The sequence below is a fragment of the Marmota flaviventris genome, chromosome 10 (genome assembly GCF_047511675.1).
Source record: "Marmota flaviventris isolate mMarFla1 chromosome 10, mMarFla1.hap1, whole genome shotgun sequence".
NCBI classification, from domain to species: domain Eukaryota; kingdom Metazoa; phylum Chordata; class Mammalia; order Rodentia; family Sciuridae; genus Marmota; species Marmota flaviventris.
The window spans coordinates 101,775,384-101,800,410 of NC_092507.1; the positions used below are offsets into that span (position 1 = coordinate 101,775,384).

The following is a 25,027-nucleotide window of genomic DNA, read 5'->3' on the forward strand; positions in this document are numbered from 1 at the left end:
CGGGTGAGGGGGGGCGTGTCCCTGGCCCGGAGCGGGAGTCTGTGTGTCCCGTCCTAGCCTGCTTGCCGCTACCTCCCCTGGCCCCTTGCTGAGTCCTCTCTGCACCTCCTGCCTCCCGCCCCAGCGTTGCCTACCCAAACCCCAACCACCTGTGCGCCCGAGAAACCCAACTCCTCCCGCTACGCGCCCCGGGGGGAAGACAGGGGCAGGGCCAAGCCGCAGAGGGGGCCGCCGCCGCCTCCTGCCTCCTCCTCGTCTCCTCCCCCTCCCCCGTCTGACGCTGCCTCCTCTGGAAGGGTGTTTGGAGGGCAGCGGCCGCCCCAAGCCGGAGCCCCGCAGCGCTTCTTATGATCAGCTCGGTGTGTGTCTCCTCCTACCGCGGGCGCAAGTCGGGGAACAAGCCTCCGTCCAAAACATGTCTGAAGGAGGAGATGGCCAAGGGCGAGGCGTCGGAGAAGATCATCATCAACGTGGGCGGCACGCGACATGAGACCTACCGCAGCACCCTGCGCACTCTGCCGGGCACCCGCCTCGCCTGGCTGGCTGATCCCGACGGCGGGGGCCGGCCGGAGTCCGATGGCGGCGGTGCGGGCAGCAGCGGCAGCAGCGGCGGCGGAGGATGTGAATTCTTCTTCGATCGGCACCCGGGCGTTTTCGCCTACGTGCTCAACTACTACCGCACTGGCAAGCTGCACTGCCCCGCCGACGTGTGCGGGCCGCTCTTTGAGGAGGAGCTCACCTTTTGGGGCATCGACGAGACCGACGTGGAGCCCTGCTGCTGGATGACCTACCGCCAGCATCGCGACGCTGAGGAGGCGCTCGACATCTTCGAAAGCCCAGACGGGGGTGGCGGTGGAGCGGGGCCCAGCGACGAGGTCGGCGATGATGAGCGGGAGCTAGCCCTGCAGCGCCTGGGGCCGCACGAGGGAGGCGCAGGCCCTGGCGCCGGTTCCGGGGGCTGCCGCGGCTGGCAACCACGCATGTGGGCACTCTTTGAGGATCCCTACTCCTCCCGGGCGGCCAGGGTAAGTGTCAGGAGTCCCGGTCTCCCCTTCTCGTGTCTGCAAGGGGCGCGTGGTGGTGGTGGGTAGGGGCAGAGCAGAGCCCAACAGGACTAGCTTACCACCGCAGTCTGTTCTCACCTCCCTCCCAACTCCCTCCAGGGCCCTCTGGGGAATTACACACTCCCACCCTCTCTCCTGCACGCTCCATCAGGAGATTGCACACACTTGACTTACTACTTGGACCCAATCCCAGCTGCCTTGCTTTGCTGCATCCCCCCAGGGAGTGGGGTGCCCACAGCTCTTCATCCCTTCTTTGGTTTGCACAAGCCACCCCATCTTCAGCTGCCCTCCACTCCTCCACAGGGCCACAGCCCTGGAGAACTAGAATTGCCTTCTGCTGGGGTGAGGCAGGACTAAGAGAAGAAAACTGGGATTTTCTTTTCTTTCTTTTTTTTTTTTTTTTTTTCATTTTTGTTAGATGCTTCCTTTCCATGTCACCCCACTTAAATCCTGCCAACATCTCTGTGAGTTGGCAGCTATGCATTTTAGAGAGAGGGACAGAGCCTCCGGCGTGCTGAGCTTAGGAGAGGCAGAGCTGAGACCAGAACCCAGGCCTCCAGTTCAGGTGAGGAGGGGCCTTGGTTCTTTGGGAACAGGCTGTGCCCCAAGGCTTCCTATATACCTGAGCTGCCTGGCCTCAGCTGGGATAAGCGGGGAGTTAGACCGGAAGGGCTTGCTATTCTAGGCTCCTCAGGCTCCCACTGCCAAAGGCCAGCCACAGGCTTCCTGGTGATGATGCCAGATTTGTTGCCACTACTTTTCTTACTGCTGCTGCATAAAGTGGCTTCCCAGAAAGCCCTGGTTCAGGTTACTGTTCCAAATGGGAGTGTGAGGGGGAGGGGGAGTACAGGTTTATTTAGGCAAGGTCTAGTCCCTCTTCACCACTTTCCCTAAATTAATCTGGTCTTCCTTAACCCTTATAGGTGGGAGGGGATGATCAGGGGATCCCTGTTATGCTTGGGCAGCTAAAACCCCAAAGGATGGCTTTAGAATCATTAAAAAAGAAAATTGTCCAGCCAATGTCTTATCTCAAGGCCACAGCCTAAAGCCTGGCTGGGGTCTGTTTGGGAGACAGGAAAGAGCCAAGTGATCTGATGGGTCTGGGGACTGCTTGTTGTGAAAGCTGGTTGGTATCTCTGGCATACCAAGTTGTTATGCTAATGAGTCTCAGGGCCCTGCCGCCCCCCCCCCCCCCCAAGCATTGCCTGGACTGCATCTCATCCTAATCATGGAAGGAAAAGTTCCACTTCCCCACCCAGGGGAGGACAGAGGGTTGGGGAATGGGGCTGCAGGTAGGGGCTAAATTGGCATAAATGCCAGACCAAGGCAGATGCGTCCCCTGTCTGGAATAGAAGGGAGGAGCAGAGGTCTCAGGGGCTATGGCATGCTGGACTGGGGCTGCAGGCAGCCACTAGAAGTCAGGAATCTTTTTCAGCTCTCTTCCCACCACAGCTGCCTTGGTGTCTTGTCCTGAAGCCCTGAAGCCAGCTCAGAAGATGTGGGCACAGTAAGGCCCCTGGCTTGGGTCTGCTGTGAGTTCCAAGGGCGTCACATGCAGTTCACTGACCCTGCTAGTGTTGGCTCTTGGCTGTCTGCACCACGGGAGAGTGACAAGCCCAGATCATTCAGACTCTTTCAAAGTTGCTGGACAGGAACGAGGCAGATTTAGCCTGATAGAGATGGGGAAAAGGGACAAACAATTGAGGAGGAATGACAAGAGGTAGTTAAGAGAAACAGGGAGGTAGGTCCTATTTCTGAGCATTCTGGTGTCTCTGGGGACTTTTCTCCGGGTTCTTCTTGCCAGGATTGCAAGGGGATGCACCATCAATGAGCTTATTTTCTCCTCAACCCACTGCAGAATGGCCCAGCCAGAAGCCACTATCATTAAGCTTAGAGCCTAGTGTGATCCTTGGGGGTCCTCCAGGGACCCAAGATGCTTTGTCCTTTGGGCATGAATCATTTCAGCTTGGGCATTCCCGCTGAGGTCTGAAGTTTGGGGTAGGGCAGGATTAATTCTCCCAATTCATCAGTGAAGAAACCAGGATTCAGAAACATGTGTCTTGCCAAAGACACTTAAGTAATAGAACCAGCAAACCACCCTTAGTTTCCAGCCTTCGGGTTGTTAGTACTGATGTGAGGAGCTGTATGGAGCTCTGACTGTCGCGTGTGCCAAAAGAAGACTTGCCTGTTGCCAAGGAATGCAGGCAAAGGCAAGCCTCAAGCTGCTCCTGGACACACAGGTGGAAATACTGAATTTTAACAACTAATAACTGCTATTCACTGGGTACCCTGTGCAGACATTTTGCTATACATACTTTACATTAATCTCTAATCCTTCCAATGAATTTACAACAAGGCTATTATTCCCATTTAACAGTGTGAGGCTGTGAGCAGGTATTCAACTGGCCTGAGACCACGCAGCTAGATAGTGGCCAAGCTTTGAATCACAGCCAGAGCGCCCTGACTTCGAAGTCCTTGCTCCTGTGGTCACGACGGTCTCTTCCCACTGCTCCAGGCTATTTGCAGCATGGAGAGGTGCCTAGTTTTTTGCTCTGACCTGCAGGGTGTTTTGAGGTTCTGTACCTCTTGTGGATGGCATCAGAAAACCCAGGAGCAGATGGGGACATCAGAAGGGACACTCGCTCTGTCACTCCTCTAGGCCTGAGGGTACAGTGTCATGCAGGGGAGATTCTGGGGCTACACTGTCCCCCTCCGTTGACCCTAAACCAGTCACACTCCCCATCCTAGCCCTTGCTCCTGGGTATGTGTGCATGCCTTGCCTCACTCATGGCCACTGCCTCCCTGAGAGGCACCTGCAGCGCCTTGGGTAGTGGCCTTGGGATGTTACCTAGAAGGACACATGAGGGTAGAGGACTGGTGCTCTACCCAGGGTGTTCCTTCACACAAGACATTCCGGTCATTTGAGTAGTGTGTTATGACAAAAGCAAAACAGACACAAATGGAAAGTGAACTGAGCTGATTAGGAGAGCCTGTTGCCTAGCTACCGGCCTGGCCCGCAGAGCTGCTCCCTTACAGGCAGGCTCCTGGTCGGGATGCTCACCCCTGATGGAGCTGGACCATGGGCAGCTGCCTCTGTGGTTCTGTTTCTGTGTCCTGAGTTAGGGGCAGGCTGGTCTTGTTCTCACCTGCCCCACTACCTGCTGCCCTGGTCAGAGTCAGGGCTTCCCAAGGTGGCTTCGCAGAGCTACAGAATCACTCCTTTCTCTTTTTCTGCAAAGAGAAGTCCAGACGCCCAACAAATGGAAGCCTGGGACCCCCTCCTCTTTTCTGACGTCTCAGGAACTGGGCTGGTTTTAGCTCAGCTGTCAGCCCTTTTGAGGAGCATCATCCTTCTCCTTTGACTAATCAGTTTCTGAATAGATTTTTTTTCCCCACCTAAATGGAGGAGGTGGTCCACAGGATCCTGCTGCTCTGGGAGGGCAGCCAGAGCTGATTCTTCTTTTTCAGGCTCCAGTGAGTGGCAGGTGCATGGCCTATGCTTTCTTCTCCTAGTTCCTCTGGCTCAGGGGAGGCAGGGATTATTAAACTCAATGTACAGATAAGGAAACTGAGGCACAGAGCGGCTTGCCCAAGGTAGCACAGCTGATGGTAGAATTAGGATCCCAATCCTGGTCTCATGAGTCCAATTCTATGCTCCTACCACCGTCTCCCGTGGCTCTTGCCCAGAGAACATCTCTGGCTTCTGGAAGATTCAGGAGTAGTCCTCATGGAAGAGCTTCATCCCCCGATTTCTCCTGTCCTTAATTTCTACGCCTAGAATTGCTTGAGTTTTACCCTGTCTCTTGTTTCTTTCTGGGGGACTTCCATAAGAAAAAAGAAGTGAGTCTTGGTTAGGAGTGAACATTAGGTTTCTCCTGGTCCAGGCAAAGCAGTGAAACCCAGGTCTTCCAGCGAAGAGATGCAGGGGCCTTCTGCAGGTCCCTGGCTTCTTTGGTCTAGCATTGCCTGGGGACTTGCAGTGGTCACAATAGGCTTTGAGGGAGGGCCAGCACTCACTGATCCTCTGCCCTCTGGGCTAGGACCTGGCTAAGGAAGATGGTGCCAGCCCCTCCTGAGGAGCTGCAGAGCTTGGGCCAGGCCAAAAGTTGCCGCCTCTTCACAGACCCTGCCTGGGGCAGCTTCTGTTTCCTCCTGGTTTGGGTTTTGTTTTGTGTTTTTCTTTCTCATTCTGAACAGACCAACATTTGTCTCTGAACATCTTGCCTGGGATGATGAGGTGTTTCTGTTTGTCACCATTTGGGCTGGGGTGTGGAGGGGAGGAGGGGGATAAAATAAACTTGGGCTATTTTGGGGAGCAGGGTGAGGGGAAGAGTACCCAGGAGCAGAGTAAGACAGCTGGGCCTTGGGAGCAGGGAGACCCCTGGATCCTTCCCCTCAGAGATGGTGTCAGTGGAGTGCTGGGCACCTGAACACGCATGCCAGCTTTGCTTCCTGGACACAGCCCATGTGCCATGACCCTGCTGGGGTTTTCTTCAGGCTGTGGGGTGGTCAACTAGAGCCCCATGTCTGGAGGTTATTCCTGGTCATACCCTTGTCGCCTCTAGCCACAATGAAAAGGGCTGGTGATCCCTTCTTCTAACAGAACTGGGAGAGGGAGTGGCAGTCACCTTGGTCGCAGTCATCAGAGGACACTTACTGAGCACTTAACTACATGGTGGACACCGCTGGGTTTTTAGAAGCATGCGGATAAGTGGGAGGTGGTCTGCACTCCTGAGGAGAGCCAGGTCAGGTGGCAATCAAGGGGAAAACAGCTGGTGAGAAATGACAGAGTAACACTAGATGGATCCTGAGAGGTGGCACAGGGTCATAAAAAAATGAATTCCAATAAGTGGCTAGAGGAGGGAGCTGGCAGTCCCCCTCTGCATGGAGAAGAAGGAGAAGTAGAGCTGGGTGGACTGAGCTCCCTTAAGTAATTTTTAGAAGGCAGGTTATAAATAAATATATAAATAAATAAAATTTCAATGTGGGTAGTGCTAAACCCTGCAGAGTTAGGGAAAGGGGCATTTCTTGGCCAGGAGAATAGCCCAAGCAGAGGGGGGACTGCATGGGACACGAGTGAGCAGTAACCAGGAATGCCGTTGACTCAAGTGGAGGTTCTCAGACAGCGGTCCTGCTTTGGAATGGGACTCATGGGCTCTAGGGGGCCCTGAGAGGCTCCCAGTGCCCGCAGCAGAGGGCAGGCAGAAGTAGAGGTGGACTCCTGACACTGGAAGCAGAGTGTGCTGGCTGCTCAGGCTGAGAGGGGCTGCGGCCAGAGGCAGGTTTGTCTCTAGGGGAGCACCCCTTAGCTGGGAACTGGGCCTCAGTGTAGGCACTCATCCAGGAGCCCAGAACAGCTCAGACACCATCCCTGTCAGACCACCCTCCTTTCCTGCTTTGTAGCCCCAGGGTACCCCAGTCCTAGCCTGGATACTAGGATCTGACTTCCCCAAGAGACTCAGCCCCCCCCTTCCCCCCCCCCCCAAGATCTTCCTCTGCAAGTGTCTTTGGCTGTGTTCTCAATTTTCCCTTCTCCTACACTTCATCCTTAATATAGGATTTTGGGCATGAGTCTTCTTCTGTTTATCTGTCCATCTGTCTCCCTGGCCCTCCTTCCTTGGGCTCCCCTTCTCGGCCCCCAGTGATTGTATTCAGTTCCCAGTGATTGGTGTCTGTCACCTCTCCCCTCAGCTAACCTGTGCCAGATTCCTGAGACACGACGGTCTCTGTGCTGATTGTACAAGCATGGTTTCTTTTAATCCTCAAACAACTGTATAAGGTGGGTCTCACTCCCTGAAACACACCAGGCACATTGTGGCCTCAGTACCTTTGCACTGCCCCTGTTTTGGCTCCTCCTGTGACTCCTTTCCTCGCCCCTTTTGGTCTCTCTTCAGATATCCCCTTGTCATTTGATCTTCTCTGACCATCCTATTTGAAATAGCTCCCTCGCCACCATACACCTTCTCTTTTTCTCTGTAACATTTAAACTGTCTGATGTGCTCTGTATTTTACTTATTTGTAAATAGTTCCCTTAGTTCCCTTCATTCTAATGAGCCAGCGGTGTTTGGCTTTTCTCCTGCTGTCCCCACTGTATCTGGTACCTAGTCTGTGCTCAGTTTTCCATTTTATAAATGAAGACCCTAAGGCTAGGAGAGGCTAAGAAATCCACACAAATTCTCATAGGATGGTAGCAGAGCCCAAGTTGAACCCAGAGTGTGACCTTACATTTCCTCCAGGACAGCCGTAGGGTGGGCTGGTGGAGGAGGCTGGTAATAGGGCTGACCATCTAGTTGGAATACCTGAGCTTTGGAGATGGGAGGGTGCCCTATAGGACACAGTGGCCAGCATGTGTCTGAGGAGGCCCAGGGGAACGGAGGTCTTCCTGTGTCCTCCCAGCTGGCAGGAGAGAAGCTGCCACCAGGAGAGCCAGGTCACACCAGCAGTTTTGTGCTGGGGCAGTTTTGATTTCCAGCAGAATCCATAACCTAAGGAGAGGGTTGATGGCATCAGCCCCCCACCCCCACCCCCACCCCCTGGTAGAAACATGAGCAAATCCCTTCGTCTGGGCCTGAGTCCTTTTTTTCTTTACCTTTTTCTTTTCTTTTTTTGTGATACTGGGGGTTGAACCCAGGGGTGCTGTACTGTATCTCAGCCCCTTTCATTTTTTTTTTAATTTTGAGACAGGGTCTCACTGAATTACTGAGTCTGACCTTGAACTTGCAATCCTCCTGCCTCAGCCTCTCGAATCTCTGGGATTACAGGTGTACTCCACCACACCCAGCTCTGTTTCTTCATCTGTAAAAGCAGAAAGGGAGTTTTACTGGATGACTTTTGGATGACCTTTCACTTCTAAAAAGCCAGGATTCTGCAATATCAGAAGCTGCATGCAGGGGTCTCCTGGGAGACCCTCACACCTCATCTCTGTCACCATTTTATTGAGGACCTACTCAATATAAAGCTCATTTATTCCTACAGTGGCACGAGGAGCTGGGTACTAGTTCTGTCCCTGTCTTACATGAAGCCTCCTAGAGAGCACGATTTACTTGGTTGAGGGGCAAGGCCAGGATGAGGAACCCAGGTAACCTGACCCTCAGATGCAGCATCTATCTCAGGGTTCCCTAGCTCTCTTTTTCTCTCAGACTGACAGCACAGGGGCTGGCTGAAGGCAGGCTCAGATACAACTGCCAGCTCTGCAGGATGGCCTTGTGGCACAAGGCCCTGACCCTTAGCAGGCTGGTGGTGCATCAGCCACCTCTTATATGATGCCATTTGTCCTGGGCAGCCCCCATGCAAGGGAATTTGGGGAAAGAAAGCAGTATCCCTGCCCCCTGGGGGAGGCCTGGCCCAAAGCACCAGTTACAGGCAAGTCAACTGCTTAGGAAATAATTGAGTATGGGGAGTAGCTTAGGGGAGAAAAGAATAAAACGGGTCCTGAAGAGGAACTGTAACCTTAGAGTAATGTGGGGGACAGTCCTTCCTGTAAAAACAAGAGCAAGCTGGGTGCAATGGTGCACGCCTGTAATCCCAGCGGCTCAGAAGGCTGAGGCAGGAAGATCACACAAGTTCAGAGCCAGCCTTAGCAACTTAGCAAGGTGCTAAGCAACTCCACGAGACCCTGTCTCTAAATAAAATATAAAAAAGGCTGGGGATGAGGCTCAGTGGGTAAATGCCCCTGGGTTCAATCCCCGGTTCAAAAAAAAAAAAAAAAAAAAAAGAGCACAAGTGAGTAAAGATAGCTAGAGCAGGGGGTTGTTCCCTGACTGAGAGGGTGGGCTGTGCCTACTGGGCTTGAAAGGTTCCCGACCTGCTGCAGGGGCCCCAAGCAGCAGAAGGGAGTGGGAAGGCTCCTTGGCCCTGTGGGCGAGGGACTGGTCGTACTGTCCTTCCTCCATCTCTGCTCCCTGTGCTCTGCCCCTTGGCAGCTCTTCCTGAGCTTGTTTTTCCAAATCACTAATTAACCTACGCTGGACTCCCAGGTGGGACGACTCTCCTGGCTAACTTTCCCTCAGAGAGCGCGCTTGTTTCCCATGCTTCAGAACTGGGACGTGCTGTCCCCACTCGTTCTGCTTCTCGGGGCCAGGGATGAAGCCATGACCCTGGATGCCCAACACTGCCAGGGCCCCCGGCAGGTGCTTCCACCAGCTCATCCCACCTCTGGCAGGCAGAGGCCACAGGCTGGAGCCGTTTTCCTGGGCCCATGTCAGCCTGCACTGTTTTGGCAGCCCATTCCTCAGAGGAGAAAAAATGAGCCCAGCAAAGACACTTGAAATGGACCTTCCCAAGGAGAAGCAGACAGAAGACACTCCAGGCAAAGCTAAAAAGTAAAGGTGTGTCTAGCCCACTCCCTCTCCAGACTTCTCCTTTTATGCTGTTTCTGATCCAAGCTCAAGTGTAAATGAGGTACATCATAACATGTGATAGGGGATCTGTCCCAAGTCCAAGGTATGCATCCCCAAGGATATGAAATAGCAAGCATGAGACAACTGACCCTGCCCAGTGAAGACAGTGAGATGGGAAGGGAAGGTAGACTCTAAACTGTTTACAGTTCAAGTCTGGTTTGTACCTCTTCTGGGCTATGTGACCTGAGACAAGTATGTAACCTCTCTGATCCTCAGTTCCTCCTGCATAAAATAGGTTGAGGCCTGCCTCCCGCATCCCTGGAAGGATTGAAGGTGGTGACACATAACAGAACCCCTAATGGCACCCCAGACATAGAATAGACAGCTGATGGATATCTATGTCCAAAGTTCCCTCAGACTTGCTGCTGCTCTCGAGGCCCTCAGAGTGTGGCTTCTTCTCATTTTCATGGATCCCCCTATGTTCTGCATTGCTGTTTTGCAATGTTAAGAAAAGGGTGTTCCCCTTAACACTTCCAATGCAGATTCCCCAAGATGAAAACCCCTCTGAGAGTCAGGTCTGAATTCTCCTTCAACAGTGAAGGCCATGGCAGGTGGAGTTTGGGAGGGGCGGGCATGGGCTTGCCAAATGGTCCTGGGGACAAGGACCTCGCTCATCCCCTGTTTAGGCTCAGCCCTCTGCTCAGAGAGGAAGCTCAACTCACACACACCAACCAGGACAGGAGGCAGCAAGGGCTGAAGAACAGTCCCCAACAACGGGCTCCCGACAGTGTTGAATGGCATGGCATGAATAACAGATGAAGGCTCTGTAATTGGTGTTATTACACATGCATTTCATCTCCATTCATAATGATCAGACACTTAAGCCCAGCCATTCCTCTGCCAAGTGCCACTGTCGCCATTCTAACTGCCATTCTGGCAGTTGTTGGGATCAGCCACTGCCACTCTGATCCTGGTGGGTACAGTTCATTTTTCTTTGGATCTGAATGTCCCAGAAAATGTCAGTTTGTGGGAAGAGGCAAAACTGGTGATTCTGGGTGGACCATTGCGTCTCCTGCCACAGTGCATGTTGTCTTGTCTTCCTTCTGGGGCTTCCTTGGTATCTGTGATGTCACCTAGGCATCCTTGAGGCTGGAAAGAGGAGCTAAGACTGGCTTACGGTGCCTCATGGCTGGAGCTGTTGGCTTGGCTGGCAGAAGGAGTCCTCGGGTCATTCTTTGGGGCCTCCCTTAAAGCAGTGTGCCTCAAACCTATGTGTGCATCAGGATTCCCTGGGAACTTTTACTGAAACAGATTGCTGGGCCCTGGACCCCTGGCGCTTCTCAGTCAGTAGGTTTGGGTGGGGCCTGCAATTTGCATTTCTAACCAGTTCCCAGGGACCTCTTGCTTCTGGTCCAGGAGCTGTCTTCTAGGACCACTGCTCTGGTTACTGTGGCCTTTCCTGAGTGCTTGTGGGAAAGGCAGAACTGCAGGTCCTTCCCCAAGCTCCGTGAGACAGAATCATATTGAGACAGGATTTGAAGCTGGTCTGGACACCCATTACAGTTCGACAAGCCTTAAAGGGATGGGCAGAGCTGTCCCAGGCAGGGCCAGGCAGCTGCAGTTCCATGACTGCTGCTTCCACACAGCAGCCTCTGTCTGCTGGGTACCATGACAGATTAGGAAGCTGAGACCCTCTGAGGAGAGAATTCCAGCCTCTGACTCTGCCTGAATGCCCCCTTTTGTTTAACACACTGCCTGGTGCCCTGTGTGCGCACCTTCCACGAACAGAGGTCCCTGTCCCCAGTGGGGCTGTCCATCCCTGTCTTGATTGCTGCTCCTGGCTCTCGTCCCCTGCCCACAGGTGGTAGCATTCGCCTCCCTCTTCTTCATCCTGGTGTCCATCACCACCTTCTGCCTGGAGACTCACGAGGCCTTCAACATCGACCGCAACGTGACGGAGATCCACCGGGTGGGGAATATCACCAGTGTGCGCTTCCGGCGGGAGGTGGAGACGGAGCCCATCCTCACCTACATCGAGGGCGTGTGCGTCCTGTGGTTCACACTGGAGTTCCTGGTGCGCATCGTGTGCTGCCCCGACACGCTGGACTTTGTCAAGAACCTGCTCAACATCATTGACTTTGTGGCCATCCTGCCCTTCTACCTGGAGGTGGGACTGAGCGGTCTGTCGTCCAAGGCAGCCCGCGACGTGTTGGGTTTCCTGCGCGTTGTGCGCTTCGTGCGCATCCTGCGGATCTTCAAGCTCACGCGTCATTTCGTGGGGCTGCGCGTGCTGGGCCACACGCTCCGCGCCAGCACCAACGAGTTCTTGCTGCTCATCATCTTCCTGGCCCTGGGCGTGCTCATCTTTGCCACCATGATCTACTACGCCGAGCGCATCGGTGCCAGGCCCTCTGACCCACGGGGCAATGACCACACCGACTTCAAGAATATCCCCATCGGCTTCTGGTGGGCCGTGGTCACCATGACAACACTGGGCTACGGGGACATGTACCCCAAGACGTGGTCGGGCATGCTGGTGGGGGCGCTGTGTGCACTGGCCGGAGTGCTCACCATCGCCATGCCTGTGCCGGTCATCGTCAACAACTTCGGCATGTACTACTCCCTGGCTATGGCCAAGCAGAAGCTGCCCAAGAAACGGAAGAAGCATGTGCCACGGCCACCCCAGCTTGAGTCACCCATTTACTGCAAGTCCGAGGAGACCTCGCCCCGGGACAGCACCTACAGCGATACCAGCCCCCCTGCCCGGGAAGAGGGTGTGGTGGAGAGGAAACGGGCAGGTGAGTAGGGACTGGGATGGAGGGTCTCTCTTCTCTCCATGGTTGAGGCAGTCCCCAGGTCCCCTTGGAATTAGAGGCTTTGCTTTAATATGAGTATAAGATGTCCTTTATGAAGACAAAGTATCAAAGCCGACTTCATCCTCTTGCTTTCTGAATTTCCTGAACAATGGGGATCTGTGGGATCAGTATTCCACCCGGTGTACCCTGGGCTTGGTACTGTGCTTGGGTGTGTATATTGAAAGCCGTGGTTTCTGATCCCCTCCTAGCTGCTGTGCTGTGTGCCAGTGTCATATCCTCTCTGGGCATAGATTTCTCTGTAAAATAGGAGTGATATATCAATATTCTACCCCTAAGACCCTGATGAGATCCAAATGATAGGTATAAGAGCACTTTGAGAAGTTAAAACCACTTTACTAATGTCAGGAGCTGTCATTATTAGCCAAAGAGCAGACAGCTGTTCTTCCAAGGTGCATCAACACATGAATCACTTCTTTCCAAACATTCAAGTCTGGTGTGTCTTGGCCTAATAAATGCGATAACGTAACAGCAGTGGGAGGCTGCCTTCTGTTCAGCACAAGCTAGATTGAGTCCCAGGCTCAGGGTTGAACATGGGATGGAAGAGGACTGAGGAAGGAGAAGCCCAGACAGTCTTGGGAAGCAGACGAAGATGGAACAAACTGGTATCTGCATTCGGAAGGATCTCTGTGCCCTGTCCTTCAAGGATTGAGAAGGCCAGAGAGCTCACTTCCATCTGGGGCGGACCAGGATGGGAAAGCATCTCCATCTCCAGCAACCTGGAGTTAGGCTGCAGGGCATTGGCACCTGATGGTCAGGATGCCTGGGCTCCTGGGGGAGATGTGGGATGCCTAGTGTAGGGGGGCTATTGGATGCTGGGGCCCCAGGGACTGATTTGGGCCAGAGATTGAGGCAGCAGCTCCTGGCTAACCTCTGGGGCAAAGCAAGATTCATCCTCCATGGAGGTACCTGAGTGGGAACAATCACCTGTGGCCTTTGGGCATGTGCCCATCATGGGCTTGGGTTTTCCTTTATAGAAGACCCTGATAGAACAGCACCCACCAGGTTCCCCTCCCCGCCCACCAGCATGGTACCTGCTTCTTGACCCTGAATGTAAGTCTTTCAGGGGTATCAGTTGTACTCCAAGGCCCCTGCTAGGCTCAGAGCCAATCCTCACATCCAAACATGGAGAGGTTCTTAGGGGGGCTCCTCGGTTGCACTTCACCGAAGCCCTGTCAGCCACACCTTTAGCTGCCCATGATGGCTAGTCACATCAATGGCTTGCTTGGCCAGTGGCCAGGCAACTGTCTTCAGACCTCACTTCTCTGTATCCAAGGGCCCAGATCACCTGTACTAGTTACTCCCTTACCAAGGCAAGGAGTTGGGGCTAAAAACCACAGAGCCGAATCGAAGCCTTTTCTGCATGGTGTCTTTGCAAACATGGGAGCCCTGCAAGCAGAGAACTCCAGGTCCTGTAGGTACTTTCAGTCTAAGTGCATGGTAGGCAAGAATAACTGTCTTAGGTGATGCAGGGAGAGAGCCATGAACAGCACTAGGAGTGGTGGACATCATTTGGGGGTCTTGCCGCAGGACATCTGCTCTGCTTCACCCTCAGGGAAGACTTTGGGTTGAGGCTGGGAGGGAAGCTGTGCAGATCAAGCACAGCATCCAACTCTTAGCCTATTTCCTGGCTCCAGGAATATTTTCTCTCGGTGATTCTAGGCCCCTTCCTCTGATTGGGCAAGTGACATTCTGGGTCCAGGTCTGAGGCACAGGTGGCCCTGTGAAGAAGGCTCTGGCAGCCAGGCATGGTGGTACATGCCTGTAATCCCAGCAGGTTGGGAAGCTGAGGCAGGAGGATTGTGAGTCCAAAGCCAGCCTCAGCAACTTAGCGAGGCCCTAAGCAACTCAGTGAGACTGTTTTAGTTAGATTTTTTTTTTTTTTTTGGTGCTATGACTAAAAGACCTGAACAAGAACAATTGTAGAAGAGGAAACGTTTATTTGGGGGCTTCTGGCTTTAGTGGTCTCTGTCCATACATAGACAATCGGCTTCATTCTTCAGGGTTCCAGGTGAGGCAGGACATCCTGGTGGAAGAGTGTAGCAGAGGGAAGCAGCTCACTTAATGATCAGGAAGCAGAGAGAGAAGTCTCCACTTGCCGGATACAAATGTATACCTCAAAGCCACACCTCCAATGCTCACCTCCTCCAGCCACACCCTACCCACCTTCAGTTACCACTCAGTTAATCCCCATCAGTGGATTAATTCACTAATAGGGTTAACACTCTCACAACCCAATCATTTCTCCTCTGAACCCTCTTCCATTCTCTCACGTGTGAGCTATGGGGGAACAACTCACATCCAAACCATAACAGAGACCCTGTCTCTAAATAAAAAATAAAAAAGGGCTGGGGATGTGGCTCAGTGGTGACGCACCCCTGGGTTCAATCCCTAGTACCAAAGAGAGAGAGAGAGAGAGAGAAGACCCAGGCAGCCCCTGTAGCCCTACCCTCCCCCTTTTTTTCCTGTCTGTTCCCTTCAGACTCTAAGCAGAATGGTGATGCCAATGCAGTGCTGTCGGACGAGGAGGGAGCTGGCCTCACCCAGCCCCTGGCCTCCGCCCCTACCCCCGAGGAGCGCCGGGCCCTGCGTCGCTCTGGCACACGGGACAGAAACAAGAAGGCAGCTGCCTGCTTCCTGCTCAGTGCTGGGGACTATGCCTGTGCCGATGGCAGTGTCCGGAAAGGTATGGTTCCCCGGGCCGGGCAGGTGGGGAGCCCCTGCAGAGCTGAGTCTCCCCATCCCTCCCCACAGAGCTTGAGGTCTCCCACTCCCCTGAGCCCATGGCCACCATCTCCTCTGCCTTGGGTACGTCCCCGCTTTTAGAATGGGGTATGCTGTCTCTGGACTGGAAAGGCCCCCAGCATCCCAAAAGGGTCCACAGAGCGCCTCCGCTGCCAGAGTACCCATGGGACAAGCAGGTGCTAGAGGGTTGAGGGAACTCAGGCTCAGGGGCCCAGCCCCTTCATTTATATCACCTTTTCTGCCTTGGAGTCCTGCTTCTGCCTTCAGGCCTGGCCCAAGGGTCACTGCCAGCCTCTCCTTAGGCCTCCCTTGAACACAGCTAAGGCTTCTTCACTCAAACAGTCCCCAGAGATCCCCTCAACCTTCGAGAGTCAGATTCCAGGTCTTTGGAGAGCCCTGTACAGGCCCCATTCCTCCCATTCTTAACTGGGGCCCTGGAGCTCAGGTAGGCTGACCAACATCTGCAAGCCCCCGGGGGTGACGGTCCTCTCAAGGCAGAGCCAGAGGTGACCAGAGTGAGGTGGGCAGGGAGAGTGGTCCTGAGTGTTCTGAAAGATTTGGAGAGTTCAGGGGAGTAGCCCCTTCCTTACATGTGAAGGAAAGCCAGAATTCCATCACCAGGCCCCAGAGGCAGGACAGAAGTTGGGCTATGGAACTAGGGCTTCTGGTCCTGAAAACGGGGCTAGAGATGATTAGGGATGGGTGACAGCCAGAGGTGGCTGAGAACCAGGGGTCCTGAGATACTTCTCCTGCCCAGTTTCTGATCACTTTTTGTATTTCCTATCCCTGACCTGATCTCCCTGAAATCCTGCCTAGTTCTAGGACAGGCCCTGACTCTTCCCGCCCCAAACAAATCTCTTCCCAAATTACCTGGTCATTTCTTCAGCAGTCAGATTTCCCACCTGCTACTTCTCACTATCCCCAAACTTCAGACCCAGACTGGGTTGTGTGAGGGGGCGGGGCAGGGGCTGATGCAAAGATGACCTGTAATGCCTCTGATCCCTGGGGATGTCCCCTGGCTGCCCTGACCAGGCAGGCTCCCAGAGCACCTTCCCTGGCCCTGAGAGGTCTGTCCAGCTTTGCTGCACATGTGTCTTGGTTTGCAGAAGCAGGAATAGCAATCTAACCTGGAAGGAGAGGGCCCAGCGGTCCCAACTAAACGACAGCAGATGGAGTGTGCCCAGACCTTGTACACCCCTGGCTATTCCCCCAGGACCCCAGTCTTCAGGCCCTGGACATGCCCTTCTCTCCTGCCTCTTCCCCCTACCATATAGTGGTTCCACCACACCCTGGTACAAACCCAGAGTCTTGCTCTAACTGGAGCCTGCTGACCTAGAATGTGGGGCAGAGGGGACCATATCCCCATGGAGGACTTGAGCCCACAGAGCTAAGTGCCAAGCACCCCTGCTTCCTTCCCTGTGCTCAGTGCAAGTAATGGTGTGGAAGAATCTGAGGGCTCAAGTCAGGAGGGACCCCGTGGTCCTGGGAGCAGCTGAATCTATGAAAGGGGGTCGCGTGCACCTGCACACAGCCGGGGAGCCTGTGTCCCACCACCCTGTCTCTCTGAGGTGCCTGTGGGACCTTGCTGCTCTATTTTCAAGATGCCTCCACACTGCTTCTTGGCAACAAGCATGTAACTCAGCCAATTAGAGTGACCTTCGAGAGGGAACAGGTGGGTTGCTGGGAAACAGGCCCTGCTAAGTGAGCGTGAGTTAACATTGCCAGACTCTCAGTGTGCACTCAACAGCTTCCCCACACTCCCATGCCGTACCCTTCTGCACTCAGCTACATGTAGGACCAGGAGAGAATGGTTCCCCGCCTTCTCCAGCCACCAGCACAGACCTCATCATTAACCTGAAGCTGCCTATGTGTCGAGTGTCAGCTCCTCCAGGAGTGGTGGCGCACGCCTGTAATCCCATCAGCTTGGAAGGCTGAGGCAGGAGGATCGCAAGTTCAAGGGCAGCCCCAGCAATTTAGCAAGGTCCTAAGCAACTTAATGAGATCCTGTCTCAAAATAAAATATGAAAAAAGGGGCTGGGGATGTGGCTTAGTGGTTAAGTGCCCCTGGGTAGAGAGAGTCAGCTTCTTGGGAGGAAGGTGGCAGGTGCTAACTGGGGCTTCTTAGGTTGGGTGCTGGAAGTTGTAGGGTCTTTGTGGAGCTGGGCTATCAAGAAACTCTTGAGGAACTTATCTGGGGATAAGATAGGATAAAGGGCAGCTGGGTGTGGGGTTCTGGAGTCTGTCTTCAGGCATTAAGTGTGTTCATTTACCAAAAGGTCAGAGAGTCAAGAAATCCCTCCCAGGAGGGACAAATTTCTCGACCCCAGCCTAGGGCCAGCACTGGCCCTGCAGGGTCCCCTGGAGCATGGATTCCACAGACCTGCTCTGGTGAGGAGCTGCGTCCCCCTGACCCATATGCCTTTTCTTCACCAAGGCTGCGAAAAGTCCCGGAGTCTAAACAACATAGCCGGAGCGGCTGGAACCAGTCTGGGGCTGTCTCCACTGGCGTCGCGGTACAGCTCGCCCTACCCTCCGAGAAAGCTCCTGCTCTCCCACCCCTTTCACCCCCTCACCAGCCCCCCACCTGGCCACTCGGCCCCTTAGCTACACCCTTGACCTTCCTTGCTTTGGGCAGGGGAACACATACCCGAGCAGGCACACTCGTGATCCTGTTCCTCCTGGGGCCTTAGGGAGCAATGGGAGGGAACCGCCATCAGGATGGAGATTCAGGTCCCTGAGTGTCCCTGCATAGCACTCAGCTCCCCAAAACGTTCAGCTCTGGAGCCTGACAGCAGGGGGGTGGTTATTCCCAGAGCTCCTACCCTACCCCCCCAGTATGGTCTCCTCTGAGCCATTGAAGTGGCATATACAGGACCTGCGTCTCTGGGCCTTGCCTCTGTCTCAGCGTCCCATGGTTCAGAAGGTGGTGCACCGTGCACCTGCAACTAGCCAGCCTTGCCAGAGAGCCATGCCTACCTTAATATTTTTAATCACCACAAATGCATTTCCCATTTCTCGTGGCCTTTAACCAGTAACCAAGCAGCCTGTCTTGTCTGTCTGCCTGTCTATCTCACACCAAGACCAGCAAGGAGCCAGGCTGTCATGTGGGGCATCTCTGCTGCCCTCAAGGGGGGTCTGACTCCTTGGAAGAGCAGTGCCTACAGGCAGTGCTGCCCTGGGAGAAGAGACCTAGCGTTTCCCCTGTGGCCTGGGATGCAAGTGGGGGTTCCTAGAATCAAAGCCCCAAACTTGGCACGAGCCATGGGCCGGGTGCCTAGGTGCGGGGAGGCCTGTGCCCCGATTCAGTGGGTGACACCCAGCGGCAGCACCCGGCATCCCATCTGCATCCCGTACTGCAGCCTCTCTCTCCACACTGCTTCCTCTGCTTCCGCGACAGTTTTTCCTCCCTCTCCTGCTCTCTCTGATTCCCAGCCCTGCCTGTGAGTCACCTGCCGCTCCCACCCAGCCTCTGTGCTCTGTATTCCTGCCAGAACCAGAGACTCATCTAATTTCTATAATTAAGTGTGTTCATTTACCTAACGAGCCTGGGAGCACAACAGGTTTGTGAGTCATTGGGTGAGCAGGGGCACACCTTGCGCAGGGACAGCTGAGGGGAAGCAAGGAGACAGAAGCCATCCCACCCGCACCTGCTCGTGCCACTCCCAGGGAGGCCCACACCTGCCAACCCAGCCCTCCTCAGCCCAGGACCCAGGAACAAAGGCCTCGGCCCAGACATTTCCTGTTTCACCTGATGGGAATTAGACCTGACAGCAGAACCGTGTGCCTGGCAATTTTTAGAGTCAGATTATGCAACTTTGTGGAAGGAGTGACTAAGGAAGGTCCATATCTGTTCCCCCAGGGTGGCAAAGAAAGGCTTGGCAAGACAGTTTTTGGGGACCTGGCAGGAGGCTGGGAAATCTGGGGCCACCCCCAAAAAAGGTGGCCTGGACAGGAAGATCTGATTATTTCCTGGGGTTCAGGGTACAGTCAAAACCTGTGCCAGGAGCATCCCCTTCTAAGTGCTTCCATCACCCCTGAGCAGATGTGGGATGTTCCTTTCATAAAGGTCCATTCAAGATAGAGTGGGACACTCTACCTTTGCTATGATCTGTGGGGCCTGCCTGCCATTTGCTGTCAAAATAAAGTGACCCAAACGATTTGAAAAGAGATCCTATAGGGGCATCATATATGTGACCACTCTTCAGAAGGGAACAGGCCCCTATAAGTGATGCAGACTTTAAGTGATGGGAAGCCTGTGGAGCAGGATGGAGATGCTGGCACCTTTCCCCCTCACAGCCAAGTGTCAAAGTTCAGCTTCCTCATGACAGGTCCCACCCTGCCCCGCAGAGCTCCTGGCTGAGGGCTCTGGGGTGTGGCCTGACAGGGCATGATGAGCAAGGTGTCCAGTTTAGCATGGGCACCACAGCTATTTTCTCCTCTGATTTGCCGTTCTGGTTCAGGGAACTGAGGCGGCTATTTCTGTGGCAGCCCTCAAGTTGTCAGGAGCCCAAGTTTCCACGGCACCCACCGCCTCCTCCCCTCTTTCCTCCTACGGGGATGGGTATGCTCACGGCACCCCTGTGGGGGGCACAGATGTCCCTGGGCAACATGATGCAGCAGTGCCAGGCTGGAGCCCCTAGTGTCTTGGGGGATGGGCTCCCACACTTCCCGCCTGGCTCTCTGGCTCGTTAGGGTAGAGACAGGACCCAGCTGGCGGGAGAGCTGTGTAGGTGTCTGCCCCCAGCTACCTCTCTCGACCTCTGGGCCTTCCTGGGTCCCTGGGAAATCGAGAAGAGCAGTGTTTATAGAGCTCCCAAGTACGCTGGGCTTTCTCCCAGGAGGCTGCCACCTGCACTGGCCTCAGGCCCTCCCAAGGCCTTGGGCTTTGCTCCTCAGGAGAAGGCCTTCTCTCACCCAGAACCTGATGGTGTAGTTTGATTTTCCTTGGACTTGCACCCATTTCTTTGACTTCAAGAAACCTTTCCCCACAGTTGGGACTTGGCCCTTTCTATAAGGCAGGGAGCAGCCCAGGCAGGAGCTTTTAGCCTCACCTTCCAGGCAGTAGCAGGATTACCGAGAACCCTAGAGGCAGCTTCTCAGCTCCAGGCTTCTGAGAGGAGTGGCTGTGAGGAGCTACCAATGGGCAAGTGATGGTTCAGCCTAAGACCAGGATTGACAGAGGCTGGAGGGGAGGAGGAAGGCCTGGGCTCCAGGGTGCGCCCCTTAGCCAGGGCTGTCCTTCACAGAGCATCTGAGAGAGAAGGGCCTCCTCTGCCCTGGCCTGAGTGTATGTCATCCTCTGAAACCCCTGACCCACCCTTGGTGGCTTATGCAGATAGATTTCACAAAAAGATTCCCGGGAAGAGGCCCTTGATGATGGAGAGCCCATGGAAGTCACTGAAAATGCCACCTAAGGCCATTCTTTCTCCAGAGCACCCAGGGACACTTCACAGCCTTGCCAGGACTCCCACCACGCCCATCCTAGACCTCATGGTTTACTAGGTATTCCCACCAGTGCATCTTAGGATCTAGAAGTCTGTGGAATCCAGAGACACTCCCCTTCCCTTAGTGAGCAGGGACCCGTGACTGGGTTTTGTGACATGCACAGATTTGTGTTAGAAATACAACGGAAGACCACAGCCCTCTCCTTGTCCTCAGAAATGGGGCTCTGAAGGGCCTTATGTTCTCTGATTTCTTCAAGAATTATATTCAGTGGCCCGGAAACTAGTGGGCCAACAGGCTGTGTTTAAGGAGGCGGTTGAGGCCCATAATCTTAACGAGTTGGAAATGGTGTTGCTCCAAGATGAGAACACACTTTCCCCATAAAAGTAATGGCTCTCCAGTGTGGCATGGCAGCCCCCCAGGGTAGAAGCTTGTGAGGTCTGGATGCCAACTCTGATGCCTGCCCTGGACCACAGACCTAATAGTTTCAGGAATTGTCCCAGCACCAATCTGGAGAGGCTGAAACTCCCACCACACTGTTGGGCCAACCCCCCTAGCTGCTCTGCCGGTGCCATCACTAGGAGGTAGGGGAAGAGAAGGCCCAGGCCTCAGAAATCCCAGGTTGAGGGTGGGATGCCCTTAAGGGTTCTCAGAGGGGTGGGCTCTCAGATGCCATGTACTGGTCTTCCCTCTTGAGACAGGCATATGCATCCTCCCTGACCACCAACTGAGGCTGCAAGCCCTCCTTCTGCAGAGACTTGTCCTCCCATGTTGTGGACAGGAGCTGGGCATGATATGGCTCCATATTCTGGTGCCTTACCAGCTCCTTAGGACAGTGGAATAGTCCAGGGTGGTGAGGGCAGTGCAGCTATTTGGGGGAAAGCTTAAGGGCTGGCAGTAATTGGGTCCCATGAGCCACAGGCTACATTAAGAAGCTTCGCCACTGCCTCCCTGCTAGGGTGTAGAGTTATGGTCCTTCTACCGCATTGCAGCTCTGAAGACCTGAGAGCTAGTAGTTTCTGGAGCTTGGTTACCGGAGCAGATGTGGATATGCACTGCAACCCCTGGGCCCAGAGGGGTGATGAAGGGCTCACCTCATTCCTTAACCCATCCCTATGCTTTCTGGCCTCTTGGCCCGGGGTTCCCTATGCCTTCCAGCTCTGCTCCTGGCCTGCTCCTTAGCCCACAGCCTGTGGGTTAGCTGCTGGCTTTCTTCTAACATGTCACTCTTTGTTTCTCCCTTTCTTTTGCTGAACTCCTTGCCCCCAGAAGGCAATGTTGAACCGAAAGCGTGCGTCCCAGTGTCTCACACCTGTGCTCTTTAAACACAGAGACCTGCCAAGACGCCCTCTCGTCCAACTATGCCCAGGCTGAAGTCCTCACTCTCTCTTAAAGCGGCACCAACGTGAGAGAGACAGGCAGACAGACAGAAAGCCAGAGGCTTAGGGAAACTCTGGAACCCAGGCACGAATCTTTCACTGGGAAAGACTCAGATATCCTTGTTTGCACAAGACTGGTGGAAAACCTCCCATGCGACCCTCGGGGCCCAGAGCCATCTGGGTCTGATGTTCTGTTCTACTGTACATTGAAGAGATATATATGCACATATAGTATCTATATTCATACATACTATACTCTTGTGTGTAGTGCACGTGCTATTGGTGGTCTGTCTTCTTTGTAGGCTATGTCTCCCTGAACCCTCTCCCCACCCCAAGTTTCCTATCCTCTTTCCCGCAAAGATTCCTTGTTTCTTCTGACTGTGTGTGGGGAATGTCCCAGGAAAAGTGCACCTGAGAACCACCCATCTACCTGGGTGGTCCCAGGATACTCTCTGGGGGTGTTTACCCTGTCAACAGGTGGTCTGTTGAAGTCTGTAGGCGGCCAGACTGCCCCCCAGGGTCACTGCTCCACTAGCCCACCCCCACCCCAGGTTGGGGTTCTACCTCCCACCCCACACCCCAGTTGTGGGGGGACTTCCAGGGGCTCCTCTGCGGCCTCTTCCACTCCTTCCAACACCCCATCTGTGTCCTTGATAGAGGGGGGCATTTTGTCACTTTCATTTTTGATTTATTTGTTCTGTCTCCTTCATCCATTTGTTTTCAAAGATGCTGCTGGGCAGACGGGCAGGAAAGGGGTCTGTCTGCCCATCTGGCTCAGGGGTCTGAGAAGGGGACACCTCGGGCAAGAGGAGACCAGTTGCAATACTGTACTTCCTGGCCGGTGGCCAGAGGATGCGTGCAATAGCAGAGGCCAGGTGACCCCTTCAGCCTTGGCCTCGGCCCTCCCCCCTGCCCCTCCCTGGTGTTGGTTAAGTCCTTCTCTCAAGCTGTCTCCTCATGTGTGTCTGAGGCACGCCTAGGCCGGGCCCTGCTGCCCTGTCTGCATGCCTTCAACTGTCATGCTGTGCTCGAACCTCAATAAAGACATCGGAGTGTCCTGTTGCTCCTCTATGTGAGTGTCTGCCTCTCCTTTCTGACTCTGGGTCTGTGGGGACCTCCCTGGGCCCCCACCCACTACACCTGAAGTATGCTACACATCTGAGCATAATCCTGGCCCACCAGGGGTTCTCCATGCAGCGCAGCCCTGATGTATTATAGCCAGAGGTAAAATCTCAGAGGAAAGAAATCTGCTCAAGGCCACACAAAAGGGTCTAACCCTGGACCTCTGACTTCCAGGCAGTGGTCTGATCTCTACTGCTGCCACCTGAGTCCCCCTCACAAGGAAGAAGTCTTTGTTTAGGCAGGTCCCCTCTGCTCCTGCTTGTTTGTGCCTGGGCTGCCTCTCCCTGTCATTGCACGAGTTCTAAGTGGGCCAAGGCCCTGGGGATGCTACTCATTGAGATGACTGGATGGTTAATGGACTTAAGCCAACAAGGGACCGGTAGCACTACCAGGGGCAGCCTCTGGGTAGGCAGTGAGCACACCTAGACCTGGGTAGGATGGGGGGGTGGGGATGGAAAGCAATGGTTACACATGGGCCATGACTCTCACTGCTGTCCTGCACATTCATATAGGGGCACAGGCAGAGTAGCTTCATGGGCTGTAACCCTTGGAGTCACTCAGAGGGATCCCATGCTGGGTTTAATGCTCAGCTGTCACCATTGTAGGATTAATCATTGTTGAACAAGGGGTCTTATGGTTTTATTTTGCACTGGGCTCTGCAAATTATGTACTGGGTCTGGATGCTTGTGTTTTTGTTGTTGTTGTTGTTGATTCTATGTCTTACTCCTTACTCTCACTAGAGGCAAAAGTTGAGTCATGGGGACCTCCGTTCAGTCTTGGTCTGCCCCTTACTAGCTGGATAACTTGGGGACAATTCCCCAAGCTTCAGTTGCCCTGTCTGTAGAATGGGGACAAGAACAGCAGCTGTCTCGGGCGGCAGTGTGAGAGCCTGCCGGCCGGGTGGCATGTGTCTACACACAGCAGACGGTAGACATACAATGAGTGTCAGCTCTCTTCTCACCCTTAGCCTGCAGCTCTCAAGTGTTTCTCTGCAGATTTCTGAAATCTCCATGTCCATCACACTAAGGAAGGACAAGAGCACACCCAGAGCTGGCCTCCGGGACAGCACGGAACATCAGGGTGAGGACCCCAGGGCTGAGGGGAGGGAAGAAGCAAGGAGAAGCCGGTTCCTGAAGTGTCAGAGAAAATCAGCTGGGAGCCTGGGCTGGCAGAAGAGGTAGGGTGGTGGCAGGCAGCCAGTTGTCAATTAAAGATAAAATCTCTCCTCCAACAGTGGAGGGCAGATAGGGGCTGTGCCCCCCTCCCCTCAAAGAAAGCCATTTGCAGCCAGGCTTGCTCAGAGGAGCTTGGCCAGGCGATAATGGGATGGGATGCACTGCTGGCTCCATAATGATATTACGCATCAGGGCCCACGTCCAGAATGGCTGTTTTTTTGTTTTTGTAGATCAATGTGGAACCATTTCATGGTCAGAGACTGAGAACCCAGCAAGCAGCCCAGGGATATCATATGGCAGGGAGATCCTGAGGGGACCCAAGGGGATGCAGCTGGGGTGCATGGTGTCACCATGCACCCAGAGCCCTGGAGGAAGAGAGGGGCAGAGTGTACAGGAGGGCAGAGCTGGGTGAGAGAAGCAGGAGGCCCCACCTTGCAGAGACAGCGAGCCTTGCTGTCAAGGAAGCCACTCTGAGGCAGCCGGGAGCTGGAGGGGAACCCAAACTGGGGAACTGCTTAAGATAACAGGACACTGTGGTGATTGAGAGGGGTTTTTGAAGTCAAAAGGATTTGGGTTTGAGCCCGGGCTCCATCACTTTCTAGTTGTGATGGCACTTAACCTGTCTGAATCTCCCCTTCTCATCTTTGTGATGGGAGCAACAATGGGCTCTACCTCACTGAGCTGTCAGGAGGATGAAACAAGTTGGTGCCTGCAGAGGCTTCGGCACAGCGCCTGGCGCATAACCGTCGCTTACAAATGTGGGGGTTGGGGGGTGCTGTGGAGCAACTCAGTCGAATAACATGACCATTTTGTTTTGATGCCCTCAATTTTCAAAATAGGTGCTAGGAATTAGCCTTGTTCCAGTGAAGCCCTTATCTCCATGCAAAA

At 54.2% G+C, this 25,027-nt stretch overlaps 1 protein-coding gene across 2 annotated transcripts; it reads left to right on the forward strand.

Moving 5' to 3' along the window:
* Positions 1-347: 347 nt before the first annotated feature.
* On the forward strand, positions 348-22,112 carry Kcnc4 (potassium voltage-gated channel subfamily C member 4). Of its 2 annotated transcripts, none has more exons than XM_027922051.3 (4): positions 348-1,025; positions 11,265-12,201; positions 14,759-14,962; positions 21,795-22,112. In XM_027922051.3, exons 1-4 carry the CDS (start codon positions 348-350, stop codon positions 21,854-21,856), a joined length of 1,881 nt encoding a protein of 626 aa, XP_027777852.1. In that variant the 3' UTR covers positions 21,857-22,112. The 2 variants fall into 2 exon arrangements, with proteins under 2 accessions (XP_027777852.1, XP_027777853.1); XM_027922052.3 differs by having other exon boundaries at positions 21,733-21,864.
* The last annotated feature ends 2,915 nt before the right edge of the window (positions 22,113-25,027 follow it).

Bases quoted from the DNA above. Each gene is read 5' to 3' on its own strand.
- Kcnc4 (XM_027922051.3), top strand. From the start codon at position 348: ATGATCAGCTCGGTGTGTGTCTCCTCCTACCGCGGGCGCAAGTCGGGG. The intron at 1,026-11,264 runs GTAAGTGTCAGG...CCCTGCCCACAG, and splicing joins ACTCCTCCCGGGCGGCCAGG to GTGGTAGCATTCGCCTCCCT. The intron at 12,202-14,758 runs GTGAGTAGGGAC...TGTTCCCTTCAG, and splicing joins GGTGGAGAGGAAACGGGCAG to ACTCTAAGCAGAATGGTGAT.